At 38.7% G+C, this 16,129-nt stretch overlaps 1 gene segment (V, D, J or C); it reads right to left on the reverse strand.

Moving 5' to 3' along the window:
- Window positions 1-6,168: 6,168 nt before the first annotated feature.
- LOC144456195 (T cell receptor alpha variable 38-2/delta variable 8-like) lies at window positions 6,169-7,018 on the reverse strand. The segment is given in 2 exon segments: window positions 6,169-6,628; window positions 6,829-7,018. Coding segments are annotated over 2 exon segments (621 nt in total).
- Window positions 7,019-16,129: the final 9,111 nt, after the last annotated feature.

A 16,129-nucleotide genomic window follows, 5' to 3' on the forward strand; every position in this document is an offset into this window, starting at 1 on the left:
GGTCACCCAGTCACCACTGTCTAAAATTTACAGTGTTTCCTACAATTCCCAAAGGAAAGCCCAGAAGTACTAGACTGAGCCTCAGTTCCTCCAGCTCATCCTTGGGAAGTTTGTCCCTAGGGGTTCCCTATTCCAATAAATGCCCCAACTCACAGCCAAGCTGAAGCCATAGGATCAGCACAGAGATGCTCAGGATAAAGATGTTCTCCATTCTTGATTGCCTTCAGAATCACAGATACTCTGGGGTTGCCGGCCAGAGATTCCCCAACTACTAAACTCGCATATTCTGAGTAGTACTGTTTCTTCTCTTACTTGAACACACACACATACGGAGTCAGTTTTCAACCAGTCAGAAACAAGTACCATATCTAGTGAGAACACACCCACCACAATCCCTTCCGAAGTTAACCATAATGATTAGGGGCTCCAAGGAAATGGAAACACTGCCACCTTCTGGCCATATAATTAATTATTAAGAAAATGTGTTTTCAAACAATTGAAAGGGGGAGGGGGTTAATCTTTGAAGCAAGTTTCTCTGAGAAAAATTTCATTTCCTGGGTATATGAGGAATTGATTCAAATTTATAAGAATAAGAACTATTGCCCAATTGATGAATGGTCCAAGGATATGAACAGGCAATTCTCAAGAAAAGAACCAAATCTATCTATATAGTCACATGAAAAAAAAAGTTCCAAATCATGAATAGAGAAATGAAAATTAAAATAGCTTTAAGATTCCACATAATGTCCACTAGAAAACCTAACAAAAAGATAAAATGACAGATGTTGCAGGAGTTGAGAAAAAATAGCTACTTGCTGGAGCTATGAATTGGTCCAGGCACTCTGGAAAGCAATCTGGAATTATGTCCAAAAGGTTAGTAAACTGCTCGTGCCCTCCGTTGCAGATATATAAGGCCTAAACCCCAAAATAGATCAAAGGAAGAGGAGAAGGTCATACAGGTACAAAAATATGTATAGCAGCTCTTTTTGAAGTGACAAAGAACTGGAAATTAAGGAGGTAGTCATCAGCTGGGGAATGGCTAAACAAATTATGGTCTGTGAAAGTAATGAAATACTATTCTGATGGAAGAAATGAAGAGAGATGATTTCAGAGAAAAATGGGAAGACATTAGAATGAATGTAGTGTGAAATGAGTAGAACCAAGAGAACAATTTATTATTGTTGTTGTTCAGTTGTCTCTGACAGACTCTTCATGACCCTATTTAGTTCCTTCATAACATTAATATTGTAAAAATGAACAATTCTGAAAGACTTTAAAAGTCTGATCAACAAAATGCTCAGACATGAGTTTAGGAGACCAGTGAAGAACCTCATGGTAGAGAAATGATGGACTAAAATGCAAAATAAGAAATGCAGTTTCAGATGTGGCCAACATAACTAGTTTACATAATAAAAAATGTTCTGTACTTTTTTTTCTTTCTTTTCAGTGAGTGATGGGAGGTGGAAGAGAGGCGGAGGAAATGAATACTTGATCATTGAAAAAAAAAGTTAACTTTTTTTAAAAAAAGAAAGAAAATTTGTCCTCTGTTCTCAGTTCATCATATGCCCAGAGGGGAAAAAATGACTTCACTCTTTACACCTTCTAAATACAGGAACAGAGTAAGTAAAAGTCCAGTTGGCTCCCTCATGGGAAGGGTCTTAATGGGGAGAGTCCAGGGCAATTGCTTAGGTATGAGATAAGGCTTCTTTGAGGAATGACCTTTGTTAATGGATGTTAAGTACAAAGGCAATTGTTATGGAGCCCCACAACATAAGCTACATCAACATATTCTCTCCCTGTGCCTCAGTGGTCCTGCCCATTTTGGGTAATAAATATCCATCCAGATTACATGCAATACAACTTCACTTCCAATTTCATTTCCATTCAGTTTTCAGAAGACCAAGCAGTCTATTTATTGGGCTAGCATGATAAAGACTCTGACCTAGCCTCTGAGATCCTCCCCACTTTGAGAACTGATGAATCATGGCTGAAATGTTCTCAGCTTGTACTAAAATTTTAAAGTGAAAATAGAATTTAGTGGGCAGTCAATCAATTAAGAAGCACTTATTAAGTTGTTTCTACATGGTGGGAACAAAGTACTAAGTACTAGGGATATAAAGAAAAGGCAAAAAGAATCCCTGCCTTCAAGCAACTTACACAAGGTATATACACAAGGTGGTAAGGTAAATAGAATGTTGGATCTGTAGCAGGAAAGACCTAAGTTCAAATCCAGCCCATGATACTTGAGTCACCTTGGATAAGTCACTTAACAGCTCTCACTCTCAGTTTCCTCATTTGTAAAATAAGTCTAATATTAGCAGAAAATAAAATGAGATAATATTTGTAAAGCACTCTGTAAACTTTGAGGCACTATATAGATCCTAACTAATAATGGCAAAGGCAATATATACAGAAATGTGCCCATAGAAGATAAATACAGTATAGAAGGTAGGCTTAGAAAGGAAGACACTCATGGTGAGAAAGATGGGAGCAGAGCAGAAACTGTGAAAGTAGTTTAGTAATCAGAAATCAATGGGTCAGAAACAGAGATAACTGATGAGTGATGCTCAAAAAAAAAATATGGTTCTCCTCTTGCCTCTTTGAGTGTGTTTCATACACGCTGTCCAAAGGAAACAAAGACAGTCTCTTTGTGGTCCCTGACTTTGATGGAACTGGCAGCATTCTTTCAGCTGCTGATAAGCTAAATAGAACACAAAGAGTAAAGATTCACTAATTACCCTGTATCTACCATATGACCCAGAGTTTGTGGAATAGTCTATATTTTAAGACACGAAAATGTGCCCATGGAGATTCTCAGGGAAGCGTTTGATCACTTTGAGTTGCCCTATCAACTGCATGAGGCTACAGAGCATGGGCCTGTATGGAGGAGCTGACATGCAAAAGGGGCCCACTCAACTCACTAAAGGCCTCCCTTGCTTTTTCACAATGTCATGAGGATACCACTGGAATTTTTCTGCCTGTCATCCCTCACTCTCACCACATACATCTTCCTGTGAAACAATTTCTTGATCATGTCCTTTCCTCCTATTCTTCTTCAAAGTTCCTCATTAATTATGTCTCACTGCTTGCTCACACCCACTGCTTGCCTTCTGGGTGATACTCATCTTTAGTTCTTTAGATACAGTGGTATTCTACATATCACTGCCATATAGTAATATAGGTAAAATATTAACATTGAAAAGATGGCCTTTGGTTTCATGAGAAGCTTTGCATTAGTAAAATAGCTTTGAAACTGCTTTCAAAGATTTCAGCCTGCTCTCTCCCTCCTCTTTCTCAGCTCCAGACCCAAATCACTATCCACATGTACTGTCTATCCCAGATATCCTTATTGATGAACAAATTTCATAGAATATCCATCGAAGTGCATGTTTAAATCTAGTTGGTAGATATTCTTCATCCAATAGGTTTTCCCTATGTGGATGAACATGTCCATTGTAGAATAGTTCTTGATCTTTTGTATTTGCTTTAAGTTCCTATGTATTTTGGTTATCAGCCACTTCTAAATATTTGATGAGAAGATTTTTTCCCCCGATTAGCACTTTCCTTTTTTAAATCCTAGCTGTATTCATTTGGTTTGCACAAAAACTATCAATTTCATGACATTGAAATTATCTAATTTATCTTTCATGATCAATTCTCTCCTTACTTACAGTTTTGAAAGATAATGCCATACATTTTCCTCCGAGTTTTAAAAAGATGTTGACCAGAGGATCGTCTATCCAGAATTGTATAAGACCTTAGGGCACCACCCTAATTTTACAGATAAGGAAATCAAGTCCCATTTCTGAGACCCAGACTGACCCAAGTTCACATAGGTAGGAAGAGTCAGAAATTATATTTGAACCCAAGTCCTCTAAAACTTGGGTGGATGGTATGTACGTGGAAAGTGGGGTGCAGATGCAAGAGATGTTGTAGAAGTAGGATCAGTAAGATAGAAGCTGATTTGGATATGTTTGAGAGATGAGTCAACATGACTCTAAAGTTGTAAAGCTGAGTGACTAGAAGGATAGTAAGGACATAAAATGGAAACGTTTGAAGGTGGGATGGGTTTGGATGGAGAAATAAAATTAGTTTTGTTTTGGACATATTGAGATTGAGATGCCTACAGGACATCCTGGTGAACGTATTCAACAATAAAGCAATAATGGACTTGGTGTTTGGGGGAAGGGGAAGAATTTAGAGCTGGGTATGTAGAAACAACAAGTGAACCAATGTGAACTCATGAGTTCACCAAGGAAGAGAAGGGAAGAGGGCCCAGAATAGAGCTTTGGGGGAATAACCAGGCTTAGTGGACAAGAGAAGGATGGTCTAGCAAAGGTGAGCGAAGAGGAATGGTCAGACAGGTAAGAGGAAAACTAAGAGAGAACAGTGTCACAGAAGCAAAGAGAGGAGAAAAATGTCCATGAGGAAGATGTAATCAACAATGCCAAATAATGATAAGACTCAAAATCTAGAAAAATACTCAGAAGAATAAACATTCAGAAGAGGACCTTGTAGGAAATATTTGCAACTAACTGTTCAAGTATGTATGTGTGTATATGCACATATGTGTGTGCACATGGCCACACATATATACATGTGTATATGTATGTTTCTAAATGTGTGGTTTGATTACTAAAGGATAATCTCAGTATGGAAAATATCTTCATTGATGTATATCTGCAATTTATTTAAAGCTTAGAGTCATTGAGAGCTATATAGGTAATTGAAGGATTGAGTGACTTGCCCATGGTTACACAGCCAGTTGTCAGAAGGAGAACTGAACCCAAGACTTCTTCCTTGAAGGAAGATAAAAATTCTGAGAAGCAAATGTGAAGAGAGAGTGTATTCCCAGCACACGGAGGTGGCTTGAGCAAATTCACTGAAGCAGTTGATGAAATACTGAGTTCAGGAAGCAGGTAACAGTCCAGTCTTGATGGAACACTGAGTGCTTAAAGGGGAGTAGTGTGAAATGTTTGTAAAGGTAGGTTTGAGTAGGACTGTGAATAGCATTAAATGCCAAGTTGAGAAGTTTATATGTTTTCCTTGGAGCAGCCAAGGGCCATACTCTAGCTACTTCCCTAGCTAATGATATCAGACAAATCTAAGGAAGAAATAGATTAATTCTGTGCCTGGTCTAGCCTGATTAGAACATAGGAAAGAAGAAGAAAGGGGACAGGGGTCCGTTCTAATCCAAGGTAGTTTCAGGGAAGCCATCTGTGGAGGCCAGAACTAGTCTAGAATATTTTCAAGAAAACAAGATTAGTTCTAAGGAAAACAAAGAGACCTATGCCTCCCTAAAGGCAAGCTCAATGATCCCATTTGTCCCATGATCTACAGGACATTCATAACAGAGCAATGGTGTAAGGAGAAAAGGAATCTAGATCTGAATATCCCACCATTTATAATGAGATATGGTCAAATCTGTAGTTGGAAATAACCATAGAGGTCACCTAATAACAATAACTAATAATAGTTAACATTTATAGAGTGCTTACTATGTGCCAGGCACTGTGCTAATCACTTTACAATTATTATCTCATTTCATCCTCACAACAATCTTGGGAAGTAGGTGCTATCATTATCCTCATTTTCCAGTTGAGGAAACTGAGGCACGCAAAAGTTAAGCGGCTTGCCCAAGGTCACATAGTAAGTGTCTGAGGTCAGATTTGAACTTAGTTCTTCCTGACTCCAGACACAGCACTCTCTCCATTGCACCACCCAACTGCCTCCAATCCCCTCATTTTTCCAGAATAAGAAACTGAGATCCTGAGAGGTCAAGTGACTTGCCTAACATCACGAGGTAGTAAATTTCAGAATCAGTTTTCAAAGGTAGGAATCCAGTGTGTTTCTGAGCATCCTTAGCCAATTCCCCATCTCAACCCAATCAGCACGTAGAAAGGGAGGGAGTGGAGTGTGTTTGTGTTAGCATTCGTGTGTGTGCATATGTGCATATGTTTAACTTTAGCCAAATGTTCTATATTATCTAGAAGATTTGAGGCTAAGGATGTTTTTGAGCAGTGTGGCTTTTAGATTTCTCTCGCTCAGGTAAGGAGAAGGCCATTTTCTTTTTTTTTTCTTTTTTTTTTTTTTAGGCAATTGGGGTTAAGTGAGCTGCCCAGGGTCACACAGCTAGGAGAAGGTCATTTTCTTACAATAAAGTGGCTTTATTTGTGATATATTCACCCCGCTCCCTGAGGTGTTCTGTCACAGTCCCTGGTTCTGGATGAGTTTGCACATCTGTTTTGGGCTTGCGCTGCAGGTGGGAGAGACCTACTCAGCACTGGTGTTTTTGTACGGGGTCTCCTTGTCACTCCCATCACTGTGTGGATACCAAAAGCACAGAAATACATTGCTGCATCCCATAGTTGAGAAGCTAAGATGGTGAGATTGATGTACTTCTCAGTTTTCTGGAAGTTCACTGAGTAGCGGCCCTTCCACATGTTCTCTTGGCTGTAAGAATCCTGACGAATAAGAAGAATTATCTTTCCAGAGGGATACTGTTTGTACCAGAACAAAGCATAATCAGGTTCACTGGTTTCATACTTGCAGTTCAAAGTCACAGTCTTCCCTTCCTGTCCAGACATTGTTGATTTCTCTTGAGTAACCTTCTGAGCTGTGCTTATTCCTGCAGGAGAGAAAAGACAGTAAAGATTGAACCTCTGCTATGACCCATTGAAAGGCTGTCAGAAACATCCCAATTTAAGGAATTTTAATCCCTTTCCATACAACTTGTCTGAAATCTTTGACACACAAAATCAGTTTCTCATATCTCTAGCCCTTGATCCTTGAAAGGTAGCTCAGTCCTCATGTCCAAGTGGTCCTTACCAAATAAAAAGGAGACCATAATTGTCCATAGCAGCTTTCGGAGCAGCATGTTGGATAAAGTATCTCTGGCTTTACCTTGAAGCCTATAACTCAGCCCGGCTCTGTTTGTCTGACAGGGCCCCATGTAGAGGCACTGCTGTTCCAGAACAGGAAATGGGGTTTCTGTGTTGATCATGATTACATCTATAATGCCACACTTTCCTATACATAGACTGGAAAGTCTGGCCAAATCTAAACCTCCATTCAGGCTCATTCTCTTTCCCCAGTAGCTAAAGTGGATAGCATATGTACTTGTCAATATATATTAATAAACTTCAATATTGAAGAGGTTGTAGACTACTCAATCAGCCAATGGAAAAAATGTACAGTCATTTTCATCTTTGATAAGAACCAGGTGACTATTATAAAATATAACATATCATCACTACCCCATATCCTGAGATCCAATACTCAACCATTTTAATACTTTCCTAGAATAACCTATTATGAAAATTATTCACAAGCCGTAGTGTACCAAACCACCTCAAATATAAATAACAAAGAATTCTAATACATTTTACAAAAGACCAAGCTAAACCTACATCTCTACCAAGTGATATCAAATAAGGCCTCTTGACTCCAAAAATCTAGCCAATTGGTTATTTTTCTTTAGACCTGTCCCTATCTTCTTAGCCAGAAAATAGCATGGCTTTTTACATTTTATTCATTTATCTTTATATACACTCTTTGCCTCTCATCCTCCCACATTGAACAAATAGATGAGAGAGAGAATAAAACCCTTAACATAAGCATGCATTGTTGAGCAAAACAAATTCCTACACTGACCATATCCAAAAGTGTATATCTCTCCTGCATTTTCAGATCAACCATCTTTCTGGCAGAAGATGAATAATATGTTTCATCTTCAGGTTTCCATGTTTCATCTTCAGGTTTCTGGAGTCATGGTTTATCATTATTTTAAGAGTTCAAAGGACTTTTGAAGTTGTTTTTCTGTATAAGATAGTTGCCCAAGTATGAATTGTTCTCCTACTTCTACATCATTTCACAGAGGTCTTCCTAGTTTCTTCCAAAATTATGCATTTTATCATTTTTCATGGCACAATAATATATCATTACAATCATATACCATAATTTATTTAGCCATTCACTAATAGGAGGATATCTTTTTAGTGTAGCTTGGCTATTATGAAAATAACTGCTATAAATTTATTTGTATAGATAAGTCCTTTTTTTAATCTTTCTTTGATGTCTTTGGAAGATATGCCTAGTAGTGACATAGCTGAGACAAAAGGTATGCATGGTTTAGTAACTTTGGGAGCATAGTTTCAAATTGCATTCCAGAAGGGTTAGATCAATTCACAATTCTACTGACAATAGTAGTATACTTGTTTTCCCCACTACTTGACATTTTCCTTTTTTATCATCTTTTCCAGTCTTATTGGTGTGAGGTGGAACCTCAAAGTTGTTTTAATTCACATTTCTATATTATCTGTGTGTTATCGTGTAGTTGTTGATAGCTTGGATTTCTTCCTTTGAAAACTTCCTATTTATATCCTTTGACCATTTATCTCTTGAAGAATGGCTCTTACTTTCATAAATTTGAATCAGTTTCTTATTTATCTTGTATACAAGACATTCATCAGAGAAACTTGCCACAAAGATTTTTTCCCAATTAATTGTTTCAATTCATAAAGCATAGGTTTTTTAAAAATATATATTATATATATGTATAGATAGATAGATAGATAGATAGATAGATAGATAGATAGATAGATAGATAGATTTCCTGTTTCATTGTACTAGGACATTTAGGAATTTCTCTGCAAAAAAGAAGCAAAATTGCAAAATTCCACCACTCGATGCTAGAGTTGACCACAGAGTAAGGGTATCTAGAGCGTCACCCATAGGACAATTATAGGCATTGCAAGTGTCTAAATTGCGTGTCTCAACAGCACAGCTAACTGAATTTCTGCACCTTGTGGTACTCGTGTTCTGCAAGCTGTGATTGTGCTTGTATTGGGTGCAGCAATTAATCTTCCTTCAGTTTCTTGTGTGCGTGTGTGTGTGTGTGTGTGTGTGTGCAAGCATGTGCGTGCATTCATATAAGGGAATTATCATCCACCTTTATATTTGCATCACTTTGCATACTACTTCTCACTTTGTAGGTACTTAATAAATATTTGTTGAATTAAACTGTCATTCAAAAGAGATAATGTCTTTCTCAGGAAAATGTGGTAAAGAGACACAGAAGGCCAATTTTTACTGCTGGACATAAGATCAAAAGCAGTAACTCTAGGGGAATTCTTCTCAGAGATTATGCTGGTACTTTGAGTTAAACAGCTGTAGGACATTCGTGTGTCAGTGGTATACTGGAGTCAAGAGGAGACTTCCTGTTTGCCTATATTCATGACAATAATTTCTCTCTTTTTTTCTTATTGATACTACTAGTATTTCTAGAACTATGTCAAATATCAACAGAGAAAGGGACATCTTTTTTTATAGCTGTATTTATTGGGAAAGCTTCTAGTGTTTCCCCATTGCACATAAAGCTAGTCTTTGTTGTTAGATACATGGTTTTTTATAATGTTTTTTACCATGCTTTCTAGTTTTTTTATATAAAACTGTTGCATTTTATCAAAGGCTTTATCCACATCCATTTCTGTAATCATATGTGTTAGGGTGTTTTTATTTTTAAATGATTAATCATGCTGTCTTTTTAATGTTGAAACATCCTCACATCCTTTTTGTATATCCAACTTGATCACAGTGAATAATATTTAAATTACCTTGCCATAGTCTTTTTGCCAGGATATTATTTAAAATTTTTAAAAATTTACACTGATTTGTGATATTGGTCTATTTCTTTCTTTCCTTCATCCCACCCTTTACGGGGTATTGAGTTTATTTGTTTCATTACTCAAAAGCATGTCTTCATTACCATGAATTATCATGAGATAATTCATATAAGCTTGATCCTTACCCATCTGAGCTAAGAAGAAATAGAATTGGAAACAAGAAGGGTTTTCCACGTGGACAGATTTATTGGCTTGAGGGTTTGGTGAGGGACACCTCTGCTATTAGTCCTTTCCTAGGTGACACTATTTTCTGTACAACTTCAGAGGAAGGAAGAAGACCTTAAAGAGGATTAATGATGACTAGAGTACGTTAGAATAGAATCTGTGCAGAATTTACTTCAGTCCAAAGGGTGCTATTTGTTTGAATGGCAGAGACTTTGAAAGGAGATGAGAACTTAGATCCCAGTTGACTTATTTAACTTATAAATCTTCACTGTGAAGACGGCAAGATCCCTGGGATTTTCTTTGTTGTTTCTGTATTCTTTATCCTTATAATTACTGGAGTTTCGACTTCAATTGTTTCATTTTACAGAGGAGTCATCCCTTTTACTGCAATTTGAATTCTCCTGGTCTGGAGACCCTGAAAAGAAAAATTTGTGTCTCGAAGTTGCCCCACCCTATGAAATCATTTAATATGTATCAAAGGGAAGTGCTGCCCTCTTGTGGCAAAGAAGATGAACTAGAGAGAAAGATTTATATGATCCACTCCAACAAAGATTTATTAAACAGAGTAGTATGACAAGCACTGGGGGAGATAGAAAGATAGAGTGAAATTTAAAATGAGAGGAATGGGGATCAAGCTCCTGGATGAGACAAGAGAAGATGGGATCAAAGGCACAAGTAAAGGGGTTGGCTGTGTCCAAAAAAAAAAAAAGACCTACTCTTTCTCAGAGACGAGAAAAGAGGAAGAGCATTGCAATACTCTGGGCTCAGATCCCATCTCTGACGATTACTGCCTGTGTGACACTGCGTAAGTCATTTCAATTTCTTGGACCTCAGTTTCCTAATCTGTAAAATGAGATTAGACTAAATGGTCTTTGAGGTCCCTTCAGGCTCTGGACCTATGATCCTATGAAGCTAGAGTCAGTGAAAATATTGAGGAATTTTGAGGGATGCCATAGGGGAGAGGAAAGAGAGCTCATTTTTCAGTAATATGGAAGGCAGTGTCAACTACTAAGAGAGAAGGCATAGGGAGTTTGAGAACAAGGAAGCATTTAAAGTCTTCCACAACGTGGCTCCTGCCTGCCTTCCAGTTTCATTTCATATTTCTTCACTTCTCATATTCCAGTTTAGACAGCCTTCTAGCAGTTTCCCTAACACAATATGATATATTTTACATCCCATCACCGTGCCCTTTGCACACACAGTCTATCCTCTGTGTCTTGAATGTACTTTCTCCTGACCTCTGTTCTTTACAATTCCCAAGTTTCCTTCAAAGCCTAGCTCAAATGCAAATGCCACTTTTTATATGAGACCTTTCAAGATCCATAAAGCATTTCCCGATTTCCCCTCAGTTGCTAGCGTCCTACTTCCTGATATTTACCTACTAGTCGTTGACATTTCTCCCAAAGTGCATTAAAGTTGTCAAACACTTTACATAAACTGTCTCATTGGAGCCTTACAAAAGGTAACATTATCCCCATTTTACAGATAGGAAATTGGAGCCCAGAGAAGTTAGATTTAGCAGGAGGAATTTCAACCCAAATGCTTCTGACTCCAAATTCAACCCACTACCTGTTACGCCATTTGGCCTTTGTACATGTACTATCAATTCATTCGCAAGGGGAACACTTTGCCTTGCATATGCTTATTTGATCTAATAAGTGTTCATTAAATTGGACTGAATTCATGATTGGTTTGCCAAATGCTAAGGCTTAAGGGGCATCTAGGTGGCACAGTGGATAGAGCACCAGCCCTGAAGTCAGGAGGACCTGAGTTCAAATCCTGCCTCACACCAAACACTTGACACTGACTAGCTGCGTAACCCCGGGCAAGTCACTTAACCCCAATTGCCTAAAAAATAAATAAATTTTTAAAAAAAAACAAATTCTAAGGCTTCATCTGTTCATATGAATCATCAAGCAAGACCTCTACCATGAGGACAACTGCAACCCTGGCGTGGCCTTCTCAGGGGTTGCAGCCACATTGGGATGTTGCCCCTTTTGGGGGCGTCTGTGTCCTAGCTAGAAATCTCACCCATGCTTATTTGCATTTTTATGTGCCTCATAATAGTTTGAAGACCTTTATAGTATAAAAGATCCCATTGGCTGTACGGTCCTGGCAATACACTAGGGCGCCCCTACTGCCTACTCCGAAACAATGAAATAACAAAGTACTTCAATGATTTCCATGAAAAACCACATGCCTTAGTGGTGACCTTTAAAAGTAAGGGAAGAATGTCCTGAAGCCTGTCCAAGGCAATAAATAGAAAAGGCATTTTTAATGTTCATTTCACGTAAGGAACAATAACAGTAAAAGCTCCTTGAGGGAAGGAACCGTATGTGTATTAGTATTAACACCCAGAATAGTTCCTGACTTAGAATAGTAAATGCTTATTTAAAAAGCAAATGAATTCATGCACATTGGTGACTTGCTAAAAGCAAACTATTACTCACTGAGAGAAATTGATCTAGTAATGCAGTCGTGTCATCTCTAAACCAGAGATTCAGGTGCACACGTATGCGTGCATGCACACACACATACATGTATCCCAAAAGTCCTCACGCCATTTTTCATTATTGTCCTAATACTTTTTGGATATCCTATAGATGTATATAAATATATGCATATGATTATGTGTATATATACATATATGATGTTTCTAAAATATAATATTGTTAATTCTTTTTATATTGTTATTTCTTAGTTCCACTCCTTCAACAGAACCTTCCTTTGTGACATATAACAAAGAAATAGCAATAGCAAAACAAACTGAAACATCGGCCAATCAAATGTTTATTAAGCAATTACCATATGCCAGGCACTATGCTAAGCTCTGGGGATATGAGTATAAAGATTGGGGGTGGGGGGAGCAACCCTGATTGCAAGTAGTTTACATTCTAATGGGGAAGATAGCAACTGCATATAAAAATAAATACAGTACAGATAAAAAGTAAGGGCAACTGGGTGGTGCCCAGCCGGAAGTCAGGAAGACTCATCTTCTTCAGTTCAAATCCAGCCTCAAACACTTATTAGCTGTGTGTCCCTGGGTAAGTCACTTGACCCTGTTTGCCTCAGTTCCTTATCTGTAAAATGGGCTGGAGAAGGAAATGGCAAACCCCTCCAGTATCTCTGCCAAGTAAACCCCAAAGGGGTCATGGAGATTCATGAACTGAACTGAAACAACTGAACAAAAAAAAAAAAAGATGAAAACTAAATTCATAACAAAGAAGTTAAACAAAAGTAGTTTGGCAGGTAATACATTAGCAGTTGAGGGTGATCAGGAAAAGTTTTATATAAAAAACGGGGCTTGAGCTGCAACCTTAAAGGAAAAGGACTCCATGAATAAGAGACAAGAAGGCAGTGCATTCCAGGTATGGGGATGGTCAATGCCAAGGCACAGAGGTAGAAGAGGAGCTCCATGTGTGAGGAACAGAGAGAAGGCCAGTTTGACTGGTTGGCAGAGCACATAAGAGCAAAATAGAGCCAAAGAGGATAGAAAGAGGTCAGGATGAGGCTGTATAGGGCTTAAAAGACTTAGCAGAGAAGTTGATACTTTATCCTAAGGGCAAAAGATAGGCATTGGAGTTGTCTGAACAGGAGAATAACATGATCAGATCTGCACTCAAGAAATTTTTTTTTTTTTTGGTGAGGCAACTGGGGGGTAAGTGACTTGCCCAGAGTCACGCAGCTAGTGAGTGTTATATATCTGAGGCCATATTTGAACTCAGGTCCTCCTGACTCCAGAGCGAGTACTTTATCCACTGCACCACCTAGTTGACCCCAAAAAATTATTTTGACTGCAGTATGTAAGATAGACTGGAGTGGTGAGAGACTTGAGGCAGGGAAATGGATCAGGCTACTGTTCCAATAACCTAGAAAAGAGGTGATGAGGGCCTGAACTAAGGTAGCAACTGTGCTCAGGTTATGCACCTGGAAGATTTGAAAAATGATGGGTCTTAGGCTGCGTCTTGTACTCTAAATAAGGGAAAGAAGTCTCTTTTGTCAGCCCTGTACAATCACTGGAGGGATGGAGAGAGCTGAATTTGTTACCTTTTCAAAGCAAATTGGAGAGATTGAATGAGAATATTGCAAGCCTGCCATTTCCCAACCACAAAAGGCAATTGGCATAAGAACTAATACATATATAGTTTTTTAAGATTTGCAAAGCACTTCATGTAATATGTATGTAAATTATTTCATTTGACCCTGACAATAATGAAATGAGTTAAATGTTATTATTATCCCATCTTACAGATGAAGAAACTGAGACTAAAAGAGGTTAAGTGACTTTCCCAGGGTCACACAGCTAAAAAAATAAAGTTTATAACTGAGGAACTAAACTCAATTTTACATTATTCCTTGAGGTAGTTAGGTGGCACAGTGGATAGGGCACCAGACCTGGAGTCAGAAAGACCTGAGTTCAAATCTGCCCTCAGATATTTACTAGCTGTGTGACCCTGGATAAGTCATTTAACTTCTTTTTGCCTCAATTTCCTCACCTGTGGCACCTACCTCCTAGGGATGATGTGAGAATCAAATGAGATAATAATTGTAAAATGTTTAGCACAGTGCCTGGCACATAATAAATACTTCATAAATGTTAACTATTATGATTATTATAAGCTTACTGTTTTACCCAATATACTGCCTATGTGTCTTTGTGATGGAAGGAGTATAAGATTAAGTCAGAAGACCTAGATAGCAGTCCACGCTTTGTCATTTAGTAGCTATATGACAAGTCATTAAACCTTTCTTGACTTCAGCTTCTTTTTCAGTAAAGTGCAGGTATTAGAGTAGGTAGCCTGTAAAGTCCCTTTCAACTCTAAAATCCTATGATCCTAAATTTCATTTCTCAGTCTAATAGCTTTACTATGTAGAAGGGAAAACTGAGTCACAGACACTCTTGAATGGAGTATGTGTGAATATGTTTGTATGTAGTCCTCGTGTGTACCTTGGTCAGTATTTGTCCACCATGCTGTAGCAGTGAACCAAGTTTGATAGTAGAGTACTTCTCTGCTGAGGCATTATGGGTTATTTTTGAATGATGCCCCGGGTCCTGTAGAAAAGAGGAAATAACAGGGTTGATGCATTGCACTGGCTCTAAATCATTGGGAAAACCAAGCCAGGTTAGCAAGTATGTTACTATCAAAGCAATAGATGTCACAAGCGACAGCTTTTACTTGGTCTATAGATGTAGCCTTCCCAAAGGTAGAAACCCTTCCTCTGCTGACAGCCATGTCCTTCACTCACTGGTTACTACTCAGAATGAAAAGTTCAAGTCTTTGAATCACACAGAACACATTGCCAGAAGCCAGGCTTCTCTTTCCTTCATTTGTCTAAGGATGGACTGCTGGAACCCAGAGGTTACAGGAATCATCCCTCAGGATTTAGTCAAGTTCGGCTCCAGTTATTTGCTCTAAATCTGAAATTCTGTTGCTCTTCATCCTGAAACCCCCAGAACTAAAATGGGGTGCTAATTAAATGTTCTAGAGGCTACATCCATGTAGACCAGCCTGCCTATCAGAAATCTAAAATCCCACGGAAGCATAATGATAGGTGGGCTTCTAGCATCATTTTCTCCTGCCTACTTTCTTCTAATTTACAAAGACTCAAGCCCCTCTCTACCTCTCCTCCAAGTGCTACACATCGTAGCAGGTACCAGGTCAGACACAGTTCTGGCTAAGGGTCAATTTATTGGCAAGCCTTGCTGCAGGACTCTTTCCATAGAGCTTGACTCACAATTTTTCCTTTTTACAGTCACCTTGAATAAACCTTTTTGTCTTTGAGTCATGTCCTACTCTTCATGACCTTATGGACACCAAAACTGTCCATGAGGTTTTCTTGGCAAAGATACTGGAGTGGTTTGCCATTTCCTACCACTCATTTAATAGATGAGGAAACTGAGGCAAACAGGATTAAGTGACTTGCCCAGGGCCACACAGCTAAGTATCTGAGGCCAGATTTGAACTCAGGTCTTCCTGACTCCAGGCCCAATGTTCTATCTACCGAGTCACCTAGCTGCCTGTAGAGTAGAACTACTCCCATTCAGATATGGCAGTGACATAGCTCCTGAGGGCACGGTCTAAGCTGAAGGGTTTGTGCACAGACTACAGGTGTCTGGGAATCACTGTGTCGTCATAGCACAGAAGTAGGTGGCTGAGTCTCCAGGCTGCGAGGCCATGATGTACAGGGAGCTGTGACTTTTAGTCTTGTCCAGAGATGCCGTTGTTCTTCCCTCATTCTTCTCATTCCCATCGGAAAACATTTGAAACAACAAGACAGGA

The sequence above is a fragment of the Phascolarctos cinereus genome, unplaced genomic scaffold, assembly GCF_003287225.1.
Source record: "Phascolarctos cinereus isolate Bilbo 61053 unplaced genomic scaffold, phaCin_HiC Scaffold_3;HRSCAF=262, whole genome shotgun sequence".
Classification (NCBI taxonomy): Eukaryota; Metazoa; Chordata; class Mammalia; order Diprotodontia; family Phascolarctidae; genus Phascolarctos; species Phascolarctos cinereus.